The sequence below is a fragment of the Peromyscus leucopus genome, chromosome 11 (assembly GCF_004664715.2).
Source record: "Peromyscus leucopus breed LL Stock chromosome 11, UCI_PerLeu_2.1, whole genome shotgun sequence".
Lineage (NCBI taxonomy): Eukaryota > Metazoa > Chordata > Mammalia > Rodentia > Cricetidae > Peromyscus > Peromyscus leucopus.
This window is the reverse complement of record NC_051072.1, coordinates 33,490,631-33,507,872: the sequence shown is the minus strand read 5'-3', so window position 1 is coordinate 33,507,872 and position 17,242 is coordinate 33,490,631. Positions and strand designations below refer to the sequence as shown.

Genomic DNA, 17,242 nt, shown 5'->3' with positions numbered 1-17,242 from the left:
ACTCAGTAGTTTAGAGTGCTTATTGTTCTCGAGAAAACAAGAGTACCCACACCAGGGGGCTCACAACTGTCTATAACTCCAACTCTAAGGGATTCACTGCTCTCCTGGCTTCTGTGGGTACTCACATGCACAGGTGAATTCATACATATACACAAGGCACACACATACATGGAAAAAAACTTTAAAAACCATATTTAAATATTTATTCTTACATGAAAGTATGATTAAAGGGGATATTAGTTGGGATAAATACCTGCATGAGTTATAGTGCCATATAAAAGGGGAATTGTATATAATATGGACATTTAATACAATAATTATCTTATTTAAAATTTAATTTGTCAAATATTTCAAGTTACATTCTATTTATGTGTTAAGGCAAATATAAGTTGTTTTACTTTTATCTGTACCAAGCGAATGCAAGTTAGCCAGGGTTGAGAGCATTCTACTCACAGAATTCTAGTTTTGCTTTTCAAAATGATGCCCTGAAAATAATTACTTCTTGGGTTACAAAGGTGTTAGCTGTCCGGCTAAATGTTAAAAAATTTTGGAGCTGACTGGGGGTTACATGGAAATTTGTTCAATTCTTCCTTAAGAGTGATTGAATTTTTTTTTTACAATAAAGCAACTATATCCCTATAATTGACCAAGTAACTTGAAGTAATCAATGATAAAAAGAATTATATGTGAGGATTGAAAGTATTTTGAAGTGTATGTGGGGAATAAATTCACTTCTATGACATTTTTATATAAAATAATAGCAAAAGGTTCTGTTAGTAATTTTTTGATGAAAGATAAGACTTAGAAATCAATGTCTAATGGAAGGCAAAACTTAATAGAAGGCCAGAGGGATATGGGAAATAGTGGATATGAGTATTAAACATAGAATGAGAAAGACTAGGTTGGATCATGAAAGAATAAAAAAAAAAGTCATAGAATCATAGAAGATACAGAAAATGACTGATAGTCACTCCACAGGGAGAGGAAATATTGCAAAATATTAATAGATTCTAATCACATAATTCACCGAGAAATCAACTGTTTGGAGACCTAGCACTGCTTGTCTTTGAAGTGATCAAAATTGCTTTCTGCTCAGTTCATGTCTCCAGTTGTAAGATCCTTTCTTCTTTTTAGCTATTCCTCCTTTAAGCCCTAACATCATTGCTTTTTATTGGTAGTTTCTATGAGAAATTGCAGAATGCTCAGCTTTAAATTCACACACACACACACACACACACACACACACACACACACACACACACCCCTCATCTCCTCAGCGATCATCACTGAAGAGGGGACTTAAAGCTTGTAAGAGCCAGTGGCAGTGCATGTCTTTAGAGAAATGCTGTTTGTGAGACATGACATGGTTGTGTTGGATACCTGAACTTAGAGTAGGGGTGCCACATGAACAAGAGTTGCATAAGATCTAGCCAGCACAAGTCCAAGCAGGGGTTGGGGATGGACTCGTGAAGTCCCATATCTAGCTGAGGTGATATTGGCAATTGATGGCTGTTGTGAGGGGCAGGGGTCTATTTTTTTTTTCAGAGATTCAGCCCCTTAGGAGGCCACCTATAATCCGGTAGATGGCCTATACCCATGCATATTTAAGCAACATAACGTGAAGTAGATTGGTTTTTACAAAAGAGCACGAAATCCTAATAATATTGTGGCCTAAGAAGGACTTGTTCAATGAAACTACTGTTTGACATCCCAACATGAAAAAGGAGAAATCTTAAAAGACCCCACCTGTAACTGGAGTTTTCTCTCCAGGTCCCACCAAGTATCACCAGTCCCTTAGCCCACTTATAAAATAAACACACAGACTCTTACATTATTTAAACTGCTTGGTCATTAGCTCAGGCCTATCATTGTCTCCTCTTACTCTTATATTTAGCCCATTTCTATTAATCTATATTTTGTCTTTGGCTCATGGCTTACTGGTGCCTTACATCTTCCTTGTCCTGGCGGTGGCTCCAGGCCGTCTCCCCCTCTGCCTTCCTGTTCCCTCAATTCTCCTCTTTGTTAGTCCTGCCTATACTTCCTGTCTGACTACTGGCCAATCAGTGTTTATTTATACAGAGCAATATCCACAGCATCCACCCCTAGATGAAGAGCCACAGGTAATTAAAAGCTGGAGAGAGAGAGAGAGAGAGAGAGAGAGAGAGAGAGAGAGAGAGAGAATCAATCTTCTACAAGGATGAGCCCCTGACAGATTATTCAATCCCAAGTGCTCAGTTCTAAATAATATACAAATGAGTAAGATTAATCAACTCAGCAGACTACATTTATATCTACACACATTGTGTGTGTGTGTGTGTGTGTGTGTGTGTGTGTGTGTGTGTGCATGTCTGTGTATCTGTGTGTCTGTGTGTCTGTGTATCTGTGTGGGTGTATGACATTAATTCAAGAAGATAAGGTCATAAAATTGAGGAGTAGGGTGGATACAAGAGGAGTTGTAGAGGAGAGAATATGTGGAAGAAATTATTTAAAGACATTATTCATGCATAAAATTCTCAAAAAAATAAATGTTTAAAGAAAGACATTAAACTGGAAGAGGGCAACAGTGAAGGGAATGGAAGAGAAATTGGAAGGAAAGGAATAGGGGTAGATTTGCTCAAAACACATGTCCAGATATAAAACTCTCAAGCAATAGAAATCTTGTGTACAGTACAGAACATTTTCTCTTTGTTAGAATATAATTTAATTTTTAAATTAGGATACAAAGCTGGAGGTTTGCTTTAGCATTTTCATGTGTACTTTGATTTGGCATACATATGTTGATAGCCTTCCTGCCCCCCCCCACATCTCCCTTTCTCTTCTCTTCTCTCCTCAGCCTCCCCAGTGTTCCACTGAGATGTTACATGTGTTCTACCTCATCTTGTGATGTTGTGAACCTCACTATAACACCGCTCTAGCCACAGTTCTATTTCCTTTTTTTTTTTTTGGTTTTTCAAGACAGGGTTTCTCTGTGTAGTTTTGCGCCTTTCCTGGAACTCACTCTGTAGTCCAGGCTGGCCTCGAATTCACAGAGATCCTCCTGCCTCTGCCTTCCGAGTGCTGGGATTAAAGGCGTGCGCCGCCTCCGCCGCCGCCGCCGCCGTCGCCGCCACCACCACCACCACCCAGCCTCTATTTCTTATTATAGACATCTTTTGTGCTTGTATTTTTACTTCTCATTCCCCCTGAACTTTTTTTTTTAACTTTTTTTCTCACACTTCCTAGTTAGCCAAGATTATTCAATATTGATCATAAAATAAAAGTTATTTCTCTTTCTTGTTCACATTTTTGAAAGAACTTGTACTTGGTCAAAGCACAGAGAATAGGGGAACGAGGAGTGCTCAGCCACATTTGTATTGTATCTCCTCCCTAAAGCTCAGGGACCATCATGGAAGAGGTGGTAGAAAGATTTTATAAGCCAGAGACCAGGGAGGAACAGAGCAAAACCATTTCCTCTGGGCATGTCAGGACCACTGAACTCAAGAACTCACAACAGCTGTGTTAATGTTCTAGCATGATGTAGGAAGTGGCTCAGGAACTCCATCCTTGACAGAGGAGTTTTGCACAGTTGATGGCTTGGGGAGTAGAGAGAGTCAGTTATCTTCATGGATGAACTCTTGTTAGGTTGACCATGCTCCAGTGGATGGTACCACACTTGGTAGTATATGGAGAGCAGAAATAAGAGTCAATCAGTTGTTAAATAAAAACATGCAAAGAAGAAGACAGGATGTTGGGTGGGGGAGGTAAGGAGATAGGGGCTGAGCTGGGAGGTGTTAAAGAAAGGGGTTGGAGATGAATGTGATCAAAAGACACTGTGTGAAATTCTCAAAGAATTTATTAATACTTTTCAAACAAATTAATAAATTTTAAAAGAATGCTTATTCAATTAATCTATCTTTGCTACAGTTGAACCATTTCTTCTGAAGAAAGTAAGACTGAAAAGATACATAATAGTATTCTCCATGATTTTCATGACAAATCATTAGGAAAGCCTATCTTGAGAGGTCTCTGTAGGTTGCTTTTTCTTTTATTCCTTGGACCCTCTTTCTTAGCTTTTTTTCTCCTCTTCTTATACTCAGGATTCTCTCTTTGTTCTTCTCTTTCTCTGTTCTTATGCTTTCTTGAGTTCTGTTTTCTTCTTTCTGGCTCCTTTCTTTTCTTTTTCCTCCCTATCTTTCTTTCAATGCTGGATTTGTATTTAAGAATAATCATTGTAATATGCTTTTTTAAATTTTAGGAATCCAGGAAGGCTTATTAGTGATGGATCTTTCCTCCATTTCTACAATTTTTATGGTCAAAGGTTTGAAACAATTGAAAGCTACAGTAATCTGGAGATTTATTCACTGTTTTGTATATTATTTGTCTGAGTGTGATCCAAGCCTTGTTCCTAGATAGGATGGAATACCTACACAGTATTTTCTGTTTGCCCTTCTTTGTTTCTAAGCTCAGAGTATGGAGACTTCAAGTGGGTAGAGTTCTTATATTTTGGCTCAGGATTGAATCAGTGACTGTTGTAACAACTGCAAGTTAAGGTGCATGAACTTTAATGGATCTCCTGAAGTGGTCACATCCTCTTCTGGCTAACAAATATACTGACTGAGGCAGGTAAATCCCATCCCATACACGTTTTCTATGAAAGGAAAGTGAAAGAAATCATAGTTATGCTTTCTCATGCTTCCTTATTTTTAAAGGTACTTCAGGGCCAGCAAGGTGTATAAGTAGATAATCATTATTACTGCCATGCCTGATGAATTGTGTTGATCCCAGTGACACATAATGGAAGGGAGAACTGATTTCCATAACTTGTCCTCTGCACATATGTACAATGGTACAGGCAGACACACTACAGTATTACACACACACACACACACACACACACACACACACACACAATTTTTTTGAGACAAGGTCTCACTATGTAGCTTTGGTTGTCCTGGAGCTCCCTACGTACATCATGCTGGCCTCAAACTCACAGAAATCCATCTATTTCTTGAGTACTGAGATTAAAGATCACATGCTCAGCCAACAAACAAGCAGATATATATCTTTAAACATTAAAAAAAAATGTACTTGCAATTTCCCCTGTGTGTCTGTGTGTTTTAAACAGGCCATAAGAATTCATTCAGTGTGGTCTTCACAGTATCCCAGAATTGAACAGAAACCCTCAGCTTACTTGTTTATTTGAAGTGAGATCTTTCATTTAAGAGAACGATTAATGAGTCTATTGATTTGGGCACCACAAAACAATGCTTTATTTTCTTTCTTTTGAGCATGCTGGAGTACAAATATGAAAAAGAATAGGATAATACAGGTTGACAGTAATGGAGAAACACTGTTTAGAGCCCATGATACTGTGTCTTAGTTCCTCTTAACACATCAATTCCTCAATCAGCCTCAGGATTCTTGGTCTGGGTTGTAGGGTACCATTGCCTTCAGGGAAGCTGCATACATGAAGATGTAACCAAATCATTCTTCCCCTCCTTCATTTTCACTAGTAATCAAACAGGAACCATTAAGTTATAAATCACATTTTATAACCGAAGGGGGATGGGAAAACATCACATGTACTGAATTAGAGAAAGGGCTCCCAGGGAAGTTCTCCTTTCCAAATGGAGTGACAAAATGTCTGGCACACTTCCGAGGTTAGCTGCATCTGTTGTATCAATGAATAGAGACATAGGAGTGAAGCTCCCAACATCATTTAGACACTGCAGATTTCTCAGTTCAGTGGTTTTGACACTGACAGAGACAGACTTTCCGTGAAAGTGCCCTGAGCTGTGTGTCTTGTGATCAGCTTCTACTGCAGACTGATTTCGGCACAGACTGGTATTGTTCATGAAACTAGCATGATCCAGGTTCTTTAATTCTTTCTGGAATAATTCCCCTCAGCTCTCTGAAGGCTTGACATTATCTTGTTAATGAACTGCAACTGTTTACAACTATGATTGTCTGCCTACTGGAGGATTAGGAGTACATTCTGCAAAAGGACTGTTTGATTTCTGTTGCATTTCAAACTCTACAAGGTACTTAGGTGACATGTCTGTCACTTCAAATGTATTAGTATTGAAATTGTAGCACTTCACAATTGAAGTGTATTACACACTCGAGATACAGTAAACGACTGTATTTGAATTGAATCACACAATCATAGATATTAGAGCCAGAAAACTCCTATTAGGTTATCATGTCCATCCACTGCCATTTGGCATTGTTATTTACAACATATTGTTGCATCTACAGTTAAATGCCTCAAGCAATAGACTTCTACCAGTGTGCCAAGAACATTTTCTTTTCTTTCCTTTTTTTTTGTCTAAAGGATTTTCTCATCACAACAATTTTTCTGATATTCTGCTGAAATTTATTTTTTGCTCAATTTCACTCCAATGTTGTCATACCCCAATCCTCATTCCTTAATATTTCTCTTCTCTTTTATCTCACTTTATCGTGTCACTATTTTGAAAATGGGGCCATTTAAAGATCACCCTTTAAACTTTGAAATTGTGATTTCCTTCTTGCCCAAATTACACAGTACTTTTTTAGGTTGGCTTCTCCTAGAAATAAACACTGAGGCACATAGAAGTACAACTGATTTTTTTCCCCTAAGACTTGTTGAAAGGGGTATAGGAAAGAGAAGAAAGCTATTGAAAGATGAAGATCCAACCATTTCCTTTTATGAAATTGAACATCAATCCTGATGCGGGCTGGGTCTAATGATTTACACAAATGTATCTCAAAGAAACAAGGAGATCAATACTCAAACAATAGCCAGTCAGTTGCAGGTTGCTTCTAGGAGTTGTTTATTTTCTTGGCACTTCTGGCTGCCTTCCATGGGACTAACTAGGTTATGGAATTCCATAGAGGTGGATTTCAGAACACAGAACATCAGATACCTTTATATATATATTTTTATATATACTTTTAAAATATACCTTTATATACTGCTAATGGTAAGATTTGAGAGGTGTGGTTAGGACATGGAATCTCCAAAATGTTGTATCTGTTTGTATAATGCTTATACTTGTTTGCTAAGTTAGTAATTATTTTGTCATAATCACAGGATTTTTGTTATATGAGATTGGACGTAATTCAGAAGTTTCCCTTTTTCTTATAGAAAACCTTTATTTAAATAAAAAGGGTGAATGGTATCATTCTCAGTCATGCTGCTTCCAAGTACAGCAACACTCCCTTAGCCATGTCTTTAACTTATTCAAGATGAAAATACTACATTTTCATCAGTAATGTTTAACTTTTGTAGAAAAACTTACAAATAGGAACGCAAAAGTATATGTAGGCTTTGAGTATATATATTGATGTTTGAGAACTGTCTCTAAGAGTGTAGATTTCACTGCTACATTAATAACTATATCCAGTTTGCACTGTGGCTGATTAATAAGTGATATGATTCTGTCTTTTAAAATTATTTACAAAAATCTTATATTTCTTTTTTCCCCACTGTTTTTACTCTACAGATCTTTTGTGTATCTATTTGTGTATCCATCATGGCTTCCAGCTCTGTGTTTTTGTGAGATTCATAAGTGTGCAAACAAGTGGGCATCTGCACTTGTATCAGCTTCTTGTATCCCTTTCTGGGCTCCTTTCCTACTGAAAAACCTTATATTTTATGGGAGTAATGAAGCTGGATTGCCATATTTTAGTAACAATATACTTCTCAAAATATAAGTGTGTGACCAACACAGTTCACTCTCCTTAAGCCCACTCCTCAGATACATGGTTCCATTTTCACAACTTTTTGTTTGATTCTGCAGTTGTGAAGTACAACAATTGAGCCAAATATTAATTATCCACCTATAAATGTCACATATTTTAGATGAAACAGTTTCAGAATATCTCATAGACGGTATATAATTATATAGAGCTAAATACTCAATAATAATTGAATAAATACATAAATGCAAATCAGTTCTCATATTTTAGGAATTATTTTTTACTAACCCTAGGGCTGTTTGATAAAGTGTCAATGAATCATATTAGTTTTCCTTTTATTAAATACTGATTCTTTTCTCACACAATATACCCTAATTAGCATGTCTTCTCCCTCTGCTCCTCTCAGTTACTGCCGACCTCCCTTTCAACCAGGATCACTCCCTTTCTGTCTCTCATCAGAAAAGAACAGGCTTCTAAGAGACAACAACAAAGTATAACAAAATAAAATATAATAAGATACAACAAAAACAATCACATCAAAGTTGGAAAGTATTATTTTATTCTTACCTAAACACACATATTTAGAAAGTTAAGATACTTAGGGCAACAAAATCCCACTTCCAGGCATGAGAAATCTCATTGTAAATGGTTGGTCGGACTCCAAATAACTCCCCAAGCAATATAGACTATTGATATAGCCCTTGTTTGCTTTTCTAGGGGTTGAGGTTGGGACCCTATTGTACAAGACATCACAAAGTCAGGACATGAGACTCAGATGACTTGAACTGAATCTCATGTAAAAGCCTCTTTTCTATTATTCAGCCTTCACTGTGGTAGAAAATACTATGCAAGCTGCCAAGAAAAGGAAGCAGTTAGCAGTTCTACCCAACTGCAACTTTTATGAAACACAAAAATGATCTCATGGCAAGATATCCAGAAAGGGCACTCACATGTTGGTAGTAACCAAGAGCTGTAAATTGACCTGAAAGCTCACTCAGCAGGAGGGAAGCCATGCCTGGTAACATAAACCTAGCCAACTTCCTGGGACTAGTGAGGTCATGGATATTAGAAAAGAGCTACTACTGCTGCTTCGCTAGACCAGCATAATGCTTCACTATGCTCTAAATCTTACCCTTGAATCCACAGCAAGTATAGCTTTCACCACTCATCAAAGAAGCTTCCTTTCTTTATAGTAAATGGAGAACATCACAGAAAAACACATCTGGACACAGTCCAGAGATCAGTGGATCATGAGGAGTCCAAGCTCAATGGATGCTTCTATACTATAACTCCTATATCTATGGCTTAGGAATGAAGGAATGGAAAGAGTGTAAGAACCAGGATAGAAGGACGTCTTCTGTGATACAGTCTTTCCTAGAATTGGCTGCAAAACGATATTGGGACAATTGTAATATCAATGGACATATTAACACAAAAGAAGGAAAATTTTACAGGGTCACACCCCTAGACAAAGAGTTATAGGCATTAACGACTGATTGAAGAAGGAGAATTAGCCTCTCCATCCAATGAGCTCTCTTTTTGGTTGTACAGTGCAGAGTGGTCAGCCTTGAAACCATATATAACAAACAACAAAAATGGACACAGCAGGTTGTATATATGTATTTGTGCACACACATGCACACATATGTAACATTTGTGTGTAGCAATAATAATCAAAGAAAAAGCAGCTATCAACTTGAGAATAGAAGGGGACAGGAAAGGGGAACTAGGAGAAACTAGAGGGAGGGGAAGGAAGGGGAAGTGGTGTAATTCTATTTCAATTAAAAACATTATTTAAAAAAATAATTTCATGAAATTGGATATTTTTGTAGGAAGATGCTAATTGTGAATTCTTGTGAATTCAACCTTTCAGTTTTACTTTAAAAAAAAATTAATCATATAAACAAATCATCGTGAATGAGTGATTTAAAGAAGGACTGGGAAATAAGTAAAATAGTATTCAAAGTAGATGAAATGGATAGCTAATGGCATATTTACAAAAGCTTATGTGTTCTACTTTATTTCTTTTTTAAATACTACATTTATTTACTGATTTTGTGTGTGTGTGTGTGAATGTGGTGTGTGTGAATGTGAGTCCTAGGATATATGTTGATGTCAGAGGGCAATGTTTGGAGTCAGTTCTCCCCTTTTACTATGTGGGTTCTGGGGATCTAACTCAGAAAATCTGACTTGATGGTAATTACCTTTACCTGATAAGCCATCATGCCGGTCCTATATTCTGTTCTTCATATAATAAATTCCTTGTTCACTTTGAACCTCTATAACATTATATTGAAGCAAGTTACAGCTAGCACATTGGTCTGGCTGCTAAACTCCCAGTAGAGTCTAAATAACCAACTACAAAGTGAAAACGGCTATATACTCTTACATTTGAAGTGAGTTGACTTTATTCAGTAGATGGACAGTTCTCAGAATCTCCAAAATTACTGGAGCCTCAAGATATCATTGCTAGAAGTATCCTAAGTTTGATAGAATCCTAAGTATTTACAATTTAAGAAGTTTTCTAGTGCTATGAGACTGTTGATCTGAGATCCTGTTTGAGAACTACTGTGACAGGTGATGAGAAATGAGGAGAAATACAGAAACTGTAAAGTTTGACTTATATAAGTATGTGGAGGAAAATGTAATATAAAAGTAATATAGCAGGACAATTAAATCTAGGGGAAATCATCCTGTCCTGGTGTGGTAATAATGCTGATAATGGATTAAACACCTGAAACTATAAACAAGCTCCAATTAAATGCTTTTCTTTTGTAAGAGTTGCTGTGGTCATGGTGTCTCTATGCAGCAACAGCACATTGACGAAGATAGAAGTTGGTACCAGGAGTGGGATATTGATGTAACAGGCCTTATCGTGCTTCTTGTTGGTAGAACGTGGGCTTTGAGACTTTGGATTAGGAAAGCAGTTGAATGCTGTGTATGTCAAATCTGTTGCTCTGATTGGTCAATAAATAAAACGCTGATTGGCCAGTGGCCAGGCAGGAAGTATAGGCGGGACTAACAGAGAGGAGAATTGAGAGAACAGGAAGGTGGGAGGAGACACTGCCAGCCACAGCCAGGACAAGCAGCATGTGAAGACGCCAGTAAGCCATGAGCCACGTGGCAAGGTATAGATTTATAGAAATGGATTAATTTAAGATATAAGAACAGTTAGCAAGAAGCTAACTGTTTGTAAGCAATATAAGTCTCTGTGTTTACTTGGTTGGGTCTGAGCGGCTGTGGGACTGGCAGGTGACAAAGATTTGTCCTGACTGTGGGCCAGGCAGGAAAACTCTAGCTACAGTTGAACACTTTAAGTGGGGCTCAATAGGCCATTCTAGTAGGAAAAGCTGAGAATGACACAAATTATGATGACCAGTTCACAGGATTTCAGAGGAGAATATTGGTAAGTGGCCTAGAGAGTATTCTAGTAATATTTTGGCAAAGGATATGGCTGCTTTTTTGCTCTTGTCTAAAAAGTTTGCCTGAAGCTAAATTGAAGAATTTTTGGATTAATGGTATTGACAGAGATTTCAAAACAGCCTAATATTGACTGTGTCACATGGGTATTAGTGACCAGTGTTATGCAGAACTAGCAAGCCAAGCAAAGAAAAATGCAAAATGTATAGTTTGAGGAGAAAAGGGGCACCAGGAAGAGTAATGGAGTGAAATTTTGTGCCCAAGGATTAAGAAAAACCTTGTGCTACATGGAATAAAGGGAATGGTGACCTCAGGGCAAGACTCCAAACAGCTGAACTTCTAAATTAAAAGGAATTAAAGAAAGCTTGAGCAGTGAAGGAAACCACTGAAAACAGAAAGCTGATGCAGATGTAATTGAAAGAGGGGGCCATGTTCCATCTTCAACAAGCAGCAATATGTGGTAGGTTTGACAGTATGGTTCTAGCTTTAGAGTCAAGGATACAAGAAAGGAATTATGGAGTCTCACTCCTCAATAATGAAGGCCACTAAGGCCAGGCATGTGTCAGGGGTGTCCTTGCATGGCAGCCCAGATAGGCCACTGTGTGAAGCTGTAAGGGGAAGCCTGGAAAGCCTTGGAGATCTCAAGATGTTGGAGATGCCAGAATTTTGGGAATCCTGCAAAGGAAACCTGCAGACCTCCTAGTGTGGAACCAGCCCTTGAGAAAGAAATATGTTGCACTTAACAAAGTTGAAAGGAGTTGAGGATCTGAAGAGTATTTTGACATCAGACATGGAGATGCAGGGTTTGGAGTTCATTCAGTTGGTTTTCAGTCTTATGGTGCTTGGTCCAGTATTTCCTCCCTATGCCCCCTTTTCTTTCTTTTGGAATGATAAGTATATATTCTGTGCCATTGCAAGTATGTGATATGTGTTTTGATTTTGATTTTACAGGGCATTACAGTTAAGATATTGCTATGAGTCTCAGAAGAGACTTTCCATTTTGGATTTTTAGCACTGTTGAGACTGTTACAGACTATGGGGACTTTAAAGGTTGGGCTGAAGGCATATATATATATATATATATATATATATATATATATATATATATATATTTGCATTGTTATATGGCTATAAGCCTGTGGGGGCCAGGTAGTGGGATGTGGTGGTTTAAACAAGAATGACCCCCATAGGCTCATCTGTTTTACTGTTTGGTCATTAAGGATTGGCACTACTTGAGAGGGATTAGGAGGTGTGGCCTTGTTGAAGGAAATGTGTCACTGTGGGTGGGCTTTGGAATTTCAAAAATCTGAAGCCAATCACAGTGTTTCCCTCTTGCTGTTTACAGATCCAAATGTAGAACTCTTAGCTCCTTCTTCAACACTATGTCTGCCTGGGTGCCATCATGCTTCTTGTCATTCTTATGGTGGACTAAACCTCTGAAGCTGTAAGCAAGCCCCAATTAAATGCTTTACATTTGTAAGAGTCACTGTAGTTATGGTGTCTCTTCATAGTAATAGAATATTAAGACACCACATCAGGATATTCTGAGGTTATCACTAAATTTTCTACAGTAAAGCCATAGCCAAAGAGTCAATTGATTTTGGTTCATCAATAAAGATATATGAATTGACATTTCCCATGTAGTATTGATGCCTCAGAGATTTATCAAATCCATGTATTTTGGCTAATAAGATAAGGGTCATTGGAGATAAAAGGATAAAAATCTTTGCTTTCTGTAGAATTTACCTACCAAAGAGATGACTTGCCTTAGTGTAGTCGGAAGATTTTGTGTGTCCCAGCTTGCTGGCCTTTGGAACAAATCTCTTCCACTCATGTCCCCCAAGTAAACACACAGAGGCTTATATTAATTATAACTGCATGTACATTGCTCAAGCCTTTTGCTAACTAGCTCCTATATCTTAAATTAGCCCATAACTATTAATCTATGTATCTCCACATGTTCCATGGCTTTATCTGTGTCTCATTACATGTTGCTCCTTGAGCGGCTCACTGGTGTCATGTCGTCCCATCCCGTCCCTCCCCCTTCTTCTTGTCTCTGTCTTTGAATGATCCCCTGCTTCTAAGCTGCCTTGCCATAGGCCAAACAGCTTTATTGATCAACCAATCGGAGCAACACATATTCGCAGTGTACAGAAGGACATACCCCATCACCTTAGTATGCCATATGGTAGGTAGAATTAAAGCTGCCACAAAGATGCTCACATCCCATTCACTGGAAATTGTGAGTATGACCATCATGGGCAGATGCTTTGTATCTGTTGTTAACTTGGATTATATTAAGGGGAGTATTGTTCCGTATTACCAATGAGGTACTTAATGCAGTGACAAGAATATTCACACTATAAGAAGAGGCAGGAACGACAGAAGAATGATGCTACAATGACAGGAAAAGGAAAGAATATGGACAGTAGAGGGAGTAGAAAGAAGAAATGACTTCCCTCTGGAGCCTTCAAAGGAAACCCATCTGCTGACATGGTTTTAGGCTCTTCATGCTTGTTTCAGCCAATTTCTCCCCAGAACTGAAACAGAATAACGTTGGATTATTTAAAAACCTTAAATGTGTGGTAAGTTTTTGCAATGCTAATAAAAAAAATCCCTTATATTCCCTGTCTTAGTTACTTTTCTATTGCTGTGAAATACACCATAATCAAGGCAACCTATAAAAGAAAGCATTTAATTGGGGGCTTGCTTATAGTTTCAGAGGGTGAGTCTGTGACCATCACAGATGGGAGCATGGCAACAGGTAGGTTGCTATGGTACTAGAGCAGTAGCTGAGAGCTCACATCTTGAGAAACCACCAGAGGCAAAGAAAGACACACTGGGAACAGAGTGGGTTTTTGAAACATCAAAGCCCATCTCTTATGACACACCCCTTCCAACAAGGCCACAGCTCCCAGTCCTTTCTAAACAGTTCCACCAACTAGGAACCAAGCATTCAAACACAGGAGCCATGAAGGACATTCTCATTCAAAGCATCATATCCTTGAGTCTAAAGATTTTCCTTTATTACTATATTTTTAGTAGTGTGACTCTAATTTCTGGGTTCCTTAAGTCTTACTGTCTGTGTATTCATATAGAACATGGTAAAATGGGGAGCCTGTAGAATTTGTTATAGGAAAACTATGATCCAGTTAAATAAAAAAAAAAAAAAGGCTTTGTATGGTTGGCCGGGGAATTTAAGTTGTTAGGCTTTTGTGTTTTGTTTGTTTGCTTGCTTAGCTATACCAAGTGGATTCCAGGAGTGGAGTCCATTAAACCAAGGAGTGACCAACTTTTATTTAAAAGGCTACACATGCTAAGGATTTCTGGTTTGTGAGACAACGGGCAAAATCAAGACTGTTGGATAAATAGTTATATAGCAGAAGAAATATTCTTATATGTGCTTTATTATGAGATTAAAAACTAATAATTGAGTGTATTTTTTTATAGCACAGGCCTACTAGAATTTCCTTATTTTTCTAGTTGGAGTGGGTAACAGAATTTCATGTTAGCACTCTCGAAATGAGTTGCAGACATTTGCTGCTCTGTTTCCTGACTTGTGTTTATAAACCTGGCTAAACCGGCTTTAGCGTTCTGTGGTTTCATCCTTACCCTGTAGTGTCATTTCATCCATACTGTCTCCATTTGTGTGGATCTCTGTGTCCAGGTTTTTAATTTATTCTTGGTAGTTATCATTAAATTACTTCTGATCTAGGTTTTTCTTTATTTATTTGGTGGGTTCTTTTTCTTTTCTTTTCCTCCTCCTCCTCCTCCTCCTCCTCCTCCTCCTCCTCCTCCTCCTCCTCCTCCTTCTCTCTCTCTCTCTCTCTCTCTCTCTCTCTCTCTCTCTCTCTCTCTGTGTCTCTATCTCTCTGTCTCTCTCCCTCTCTTTTTTGAGATAGGCTCTTGTTACATAGCCCTGGCTTTCCTGAAACCCATTATGTAGACCAGGCTGCCCTTGAACTTATAGAGATCTGACTGCTCTGTTTCCCCAGTACTGAGATTAAAGGTATGTGCCACCATTCCTGGTCTTATTTAGTTTTTAAATAACAGGTTAACATACTTTAAGTGCCATTTTCTTTGGATTCTTTTTTCTTTCTTTTTTTTTTTTAGCACTGTTAAGTTTTTTGATACATATAATTATACATGTACACACATAATTAGGAATTTTCCTATATATGTGAGCTGATACTAAATATGCTGCTTTTAATTGTATAATATGGAATGAACACATTTCCATGCACAAGTGTGACACTTTCCAACTGAAAAATAAACGTGGAAAATGGGTCAAAATCCAAAATCCAATGAGATGCTGGCAACAACAAAACTATCTAAAAGAAAATACCAGATAGGTAATTAAAAGTAAAATGAAGTTCAAAGATAGATCAGAAAATGCTAAGAGAAAGAAAGCAGCAGCCAGATTTCAATCTCAGAAAGAAAAGCTTTCAAGGCCTGAAGCACACAGGGTAAGGATGGCTTCGGGAATGTCTTTGCTTCCAGTGCATCATCACAAACTTGTTTCTTACTCTTCTTATCTCTTCCCTAAGCCTTTCCAACTCATCTACTCCTCTTATCACTTCTTCAGGGTTTAGATGCCTTGTGGGAGTGTCCTCTTTAGGCTCCAGGCTGGGTTGAGCAGGCTCTTCTCTAAGGCTCCCATCTGCTTCCTCCCCCCCACTTTCTCCAGAAGCCTCAGGATTTTCTCCTCCCTGCTGTGGTGGATCTTCTGAAGGATGGCCTTCATCTGCCTTTGGTGTGTTCTGGGCTGTTCCTTCGTTCTCGTCGCAAGACTTTTGCATGTTGAGTGTTTCTTTTTTGAATAAATTAATCCTGTAGGTATCTGAAGATTTTCCTCTCTTCTTGCACCTCGATTTATGTCGCGCCCAAAAGATAAAGAGTCCTGGAAGGAGCCGGGCTACTCTTCTCTAGCAGGACTGAGCTGCTACTCAAATTCTTTTTTCTTGAATGCTTTGTTAAAATTGCAGTATAAAGTGAGGCCTATTTTCATTATTCCTGCTATGGGAAAATGTAGTAAGACTAGGCTTTAAATACACATTCAGTTTAATTCAGATAAGTAATTCATAATGCTTTTCTCAAGAAAATATAGATATAGACATATAAGCAAATTTATAGATGCCATTAAGCTGTATACTTTTTTTTTAAATAATTCATCATCAGTGTTTAAAGACATTTTAAATAAATTTACTGAATTATTTGAATTCTGCACTCCACAGTTTTGTAATATGTCTTCTATAAATGTTTAATTCTATGTTATAACCCCCCCCAAGAATATTGTGTATGATCAAAGTGCAATCTTAAAATGATTTTTGAATCATTTAAACTCCCATTTATACCTGGTTAGTTGGTAGGAATATCACTATGAGATACACAGGAGGAATATCACTATGAGATACACAGGGAATAACAAGCACCTCTTTTAAGAGTCAATCTACCTGAGAATGTTTTCGGAAGCTGCAAGCAAAAATGGTTTAAAAATTAGCTCTACTGTGGACTCAGCAGGTTGTATGTACGTGTTCATGTGTATGTGTTCATGTATATGTGTAAATAATGTATGTGCTCATGTATATGTTTAAATAATTAAAGTAGAGGACATCAGTTTGAAAGATAATAGTAGAGGGGAACAGACTCAGGTGGGGTTGGTGGGGCCATAGGAGGTTGGAAAGGATGCAAATACAGTACTCATGCACAGAATTCTCAAAAAGTTTAAATTTAAGTCAAAAGAACATTAGAAGTTTTAGAGATAGAATACACAATGATGTTTTCTTAGGGCTACGCAAAAGGGAAAATGAGGAGTCCAGCCTTTTTGGCGACATACCTCTGTAACCGTAGGTTGGGAAAGGAAGATAATAATAATTTTAAAACTCCAGATTCATTATCTCACAGAAAAGTAATTTGGATACAAGACATTCCAGATTTATAAAATCTGTGTCCTAACTTTGTCTCCTGCATCCACTCTCTTCACATCTTCCATCTCCATCAGTCTCTGTACTCTGCCATTGACCTCAAGCCTCAGCCTGTGACTAGAGAGGAACTGTCATACTTACTAGGTGTCACTATTTCATGTGAACTCTAACATGTTTTTAAACTTTATTTAATTTTTGCTTTTTTATATAATTGGAGAGAAAATCTTCTTGTAAGT

General features: G+C 37.8%; 1 protein-coding gene across 1 annotated transcript; it reads right to left on the bottom strand.

Moving 5' to 3' along the window:
* Nucleotides 1-15,197: 15,197 nt before the first annotated feature.
* On the bottom strand, nucleotides 15,198-16,023 carry LOC114704183 (transcription elongation factor A protein-like 8). The gene has a single exon (XM_028885292.2). The coding sequence runs from the start codon at nucleotides 15,879-15,881 to the stop codon at nucleotides 15,528-15,530; it is 354 nt and encodes a 117-aa protein (XP_028741125.1). The 5' UTR covers nucleotides 15,882-16,023; the 3' UTR covers nucleotides 15,198-15,527.
* Between the last annotated feature and the right edge of the window lie 1,219 nt (nucleotides 16,024-17,242).

What these genes read in the sequence shown, in the direction of transcription:
- LOC114704183 (XM_028885292.2), bottom strand. Translation starts at nt 15,881, where the DNA reads ATGCAAAAGTCTTGCGACGAGAACGAAGGAACAGCCCAGAACACACCA.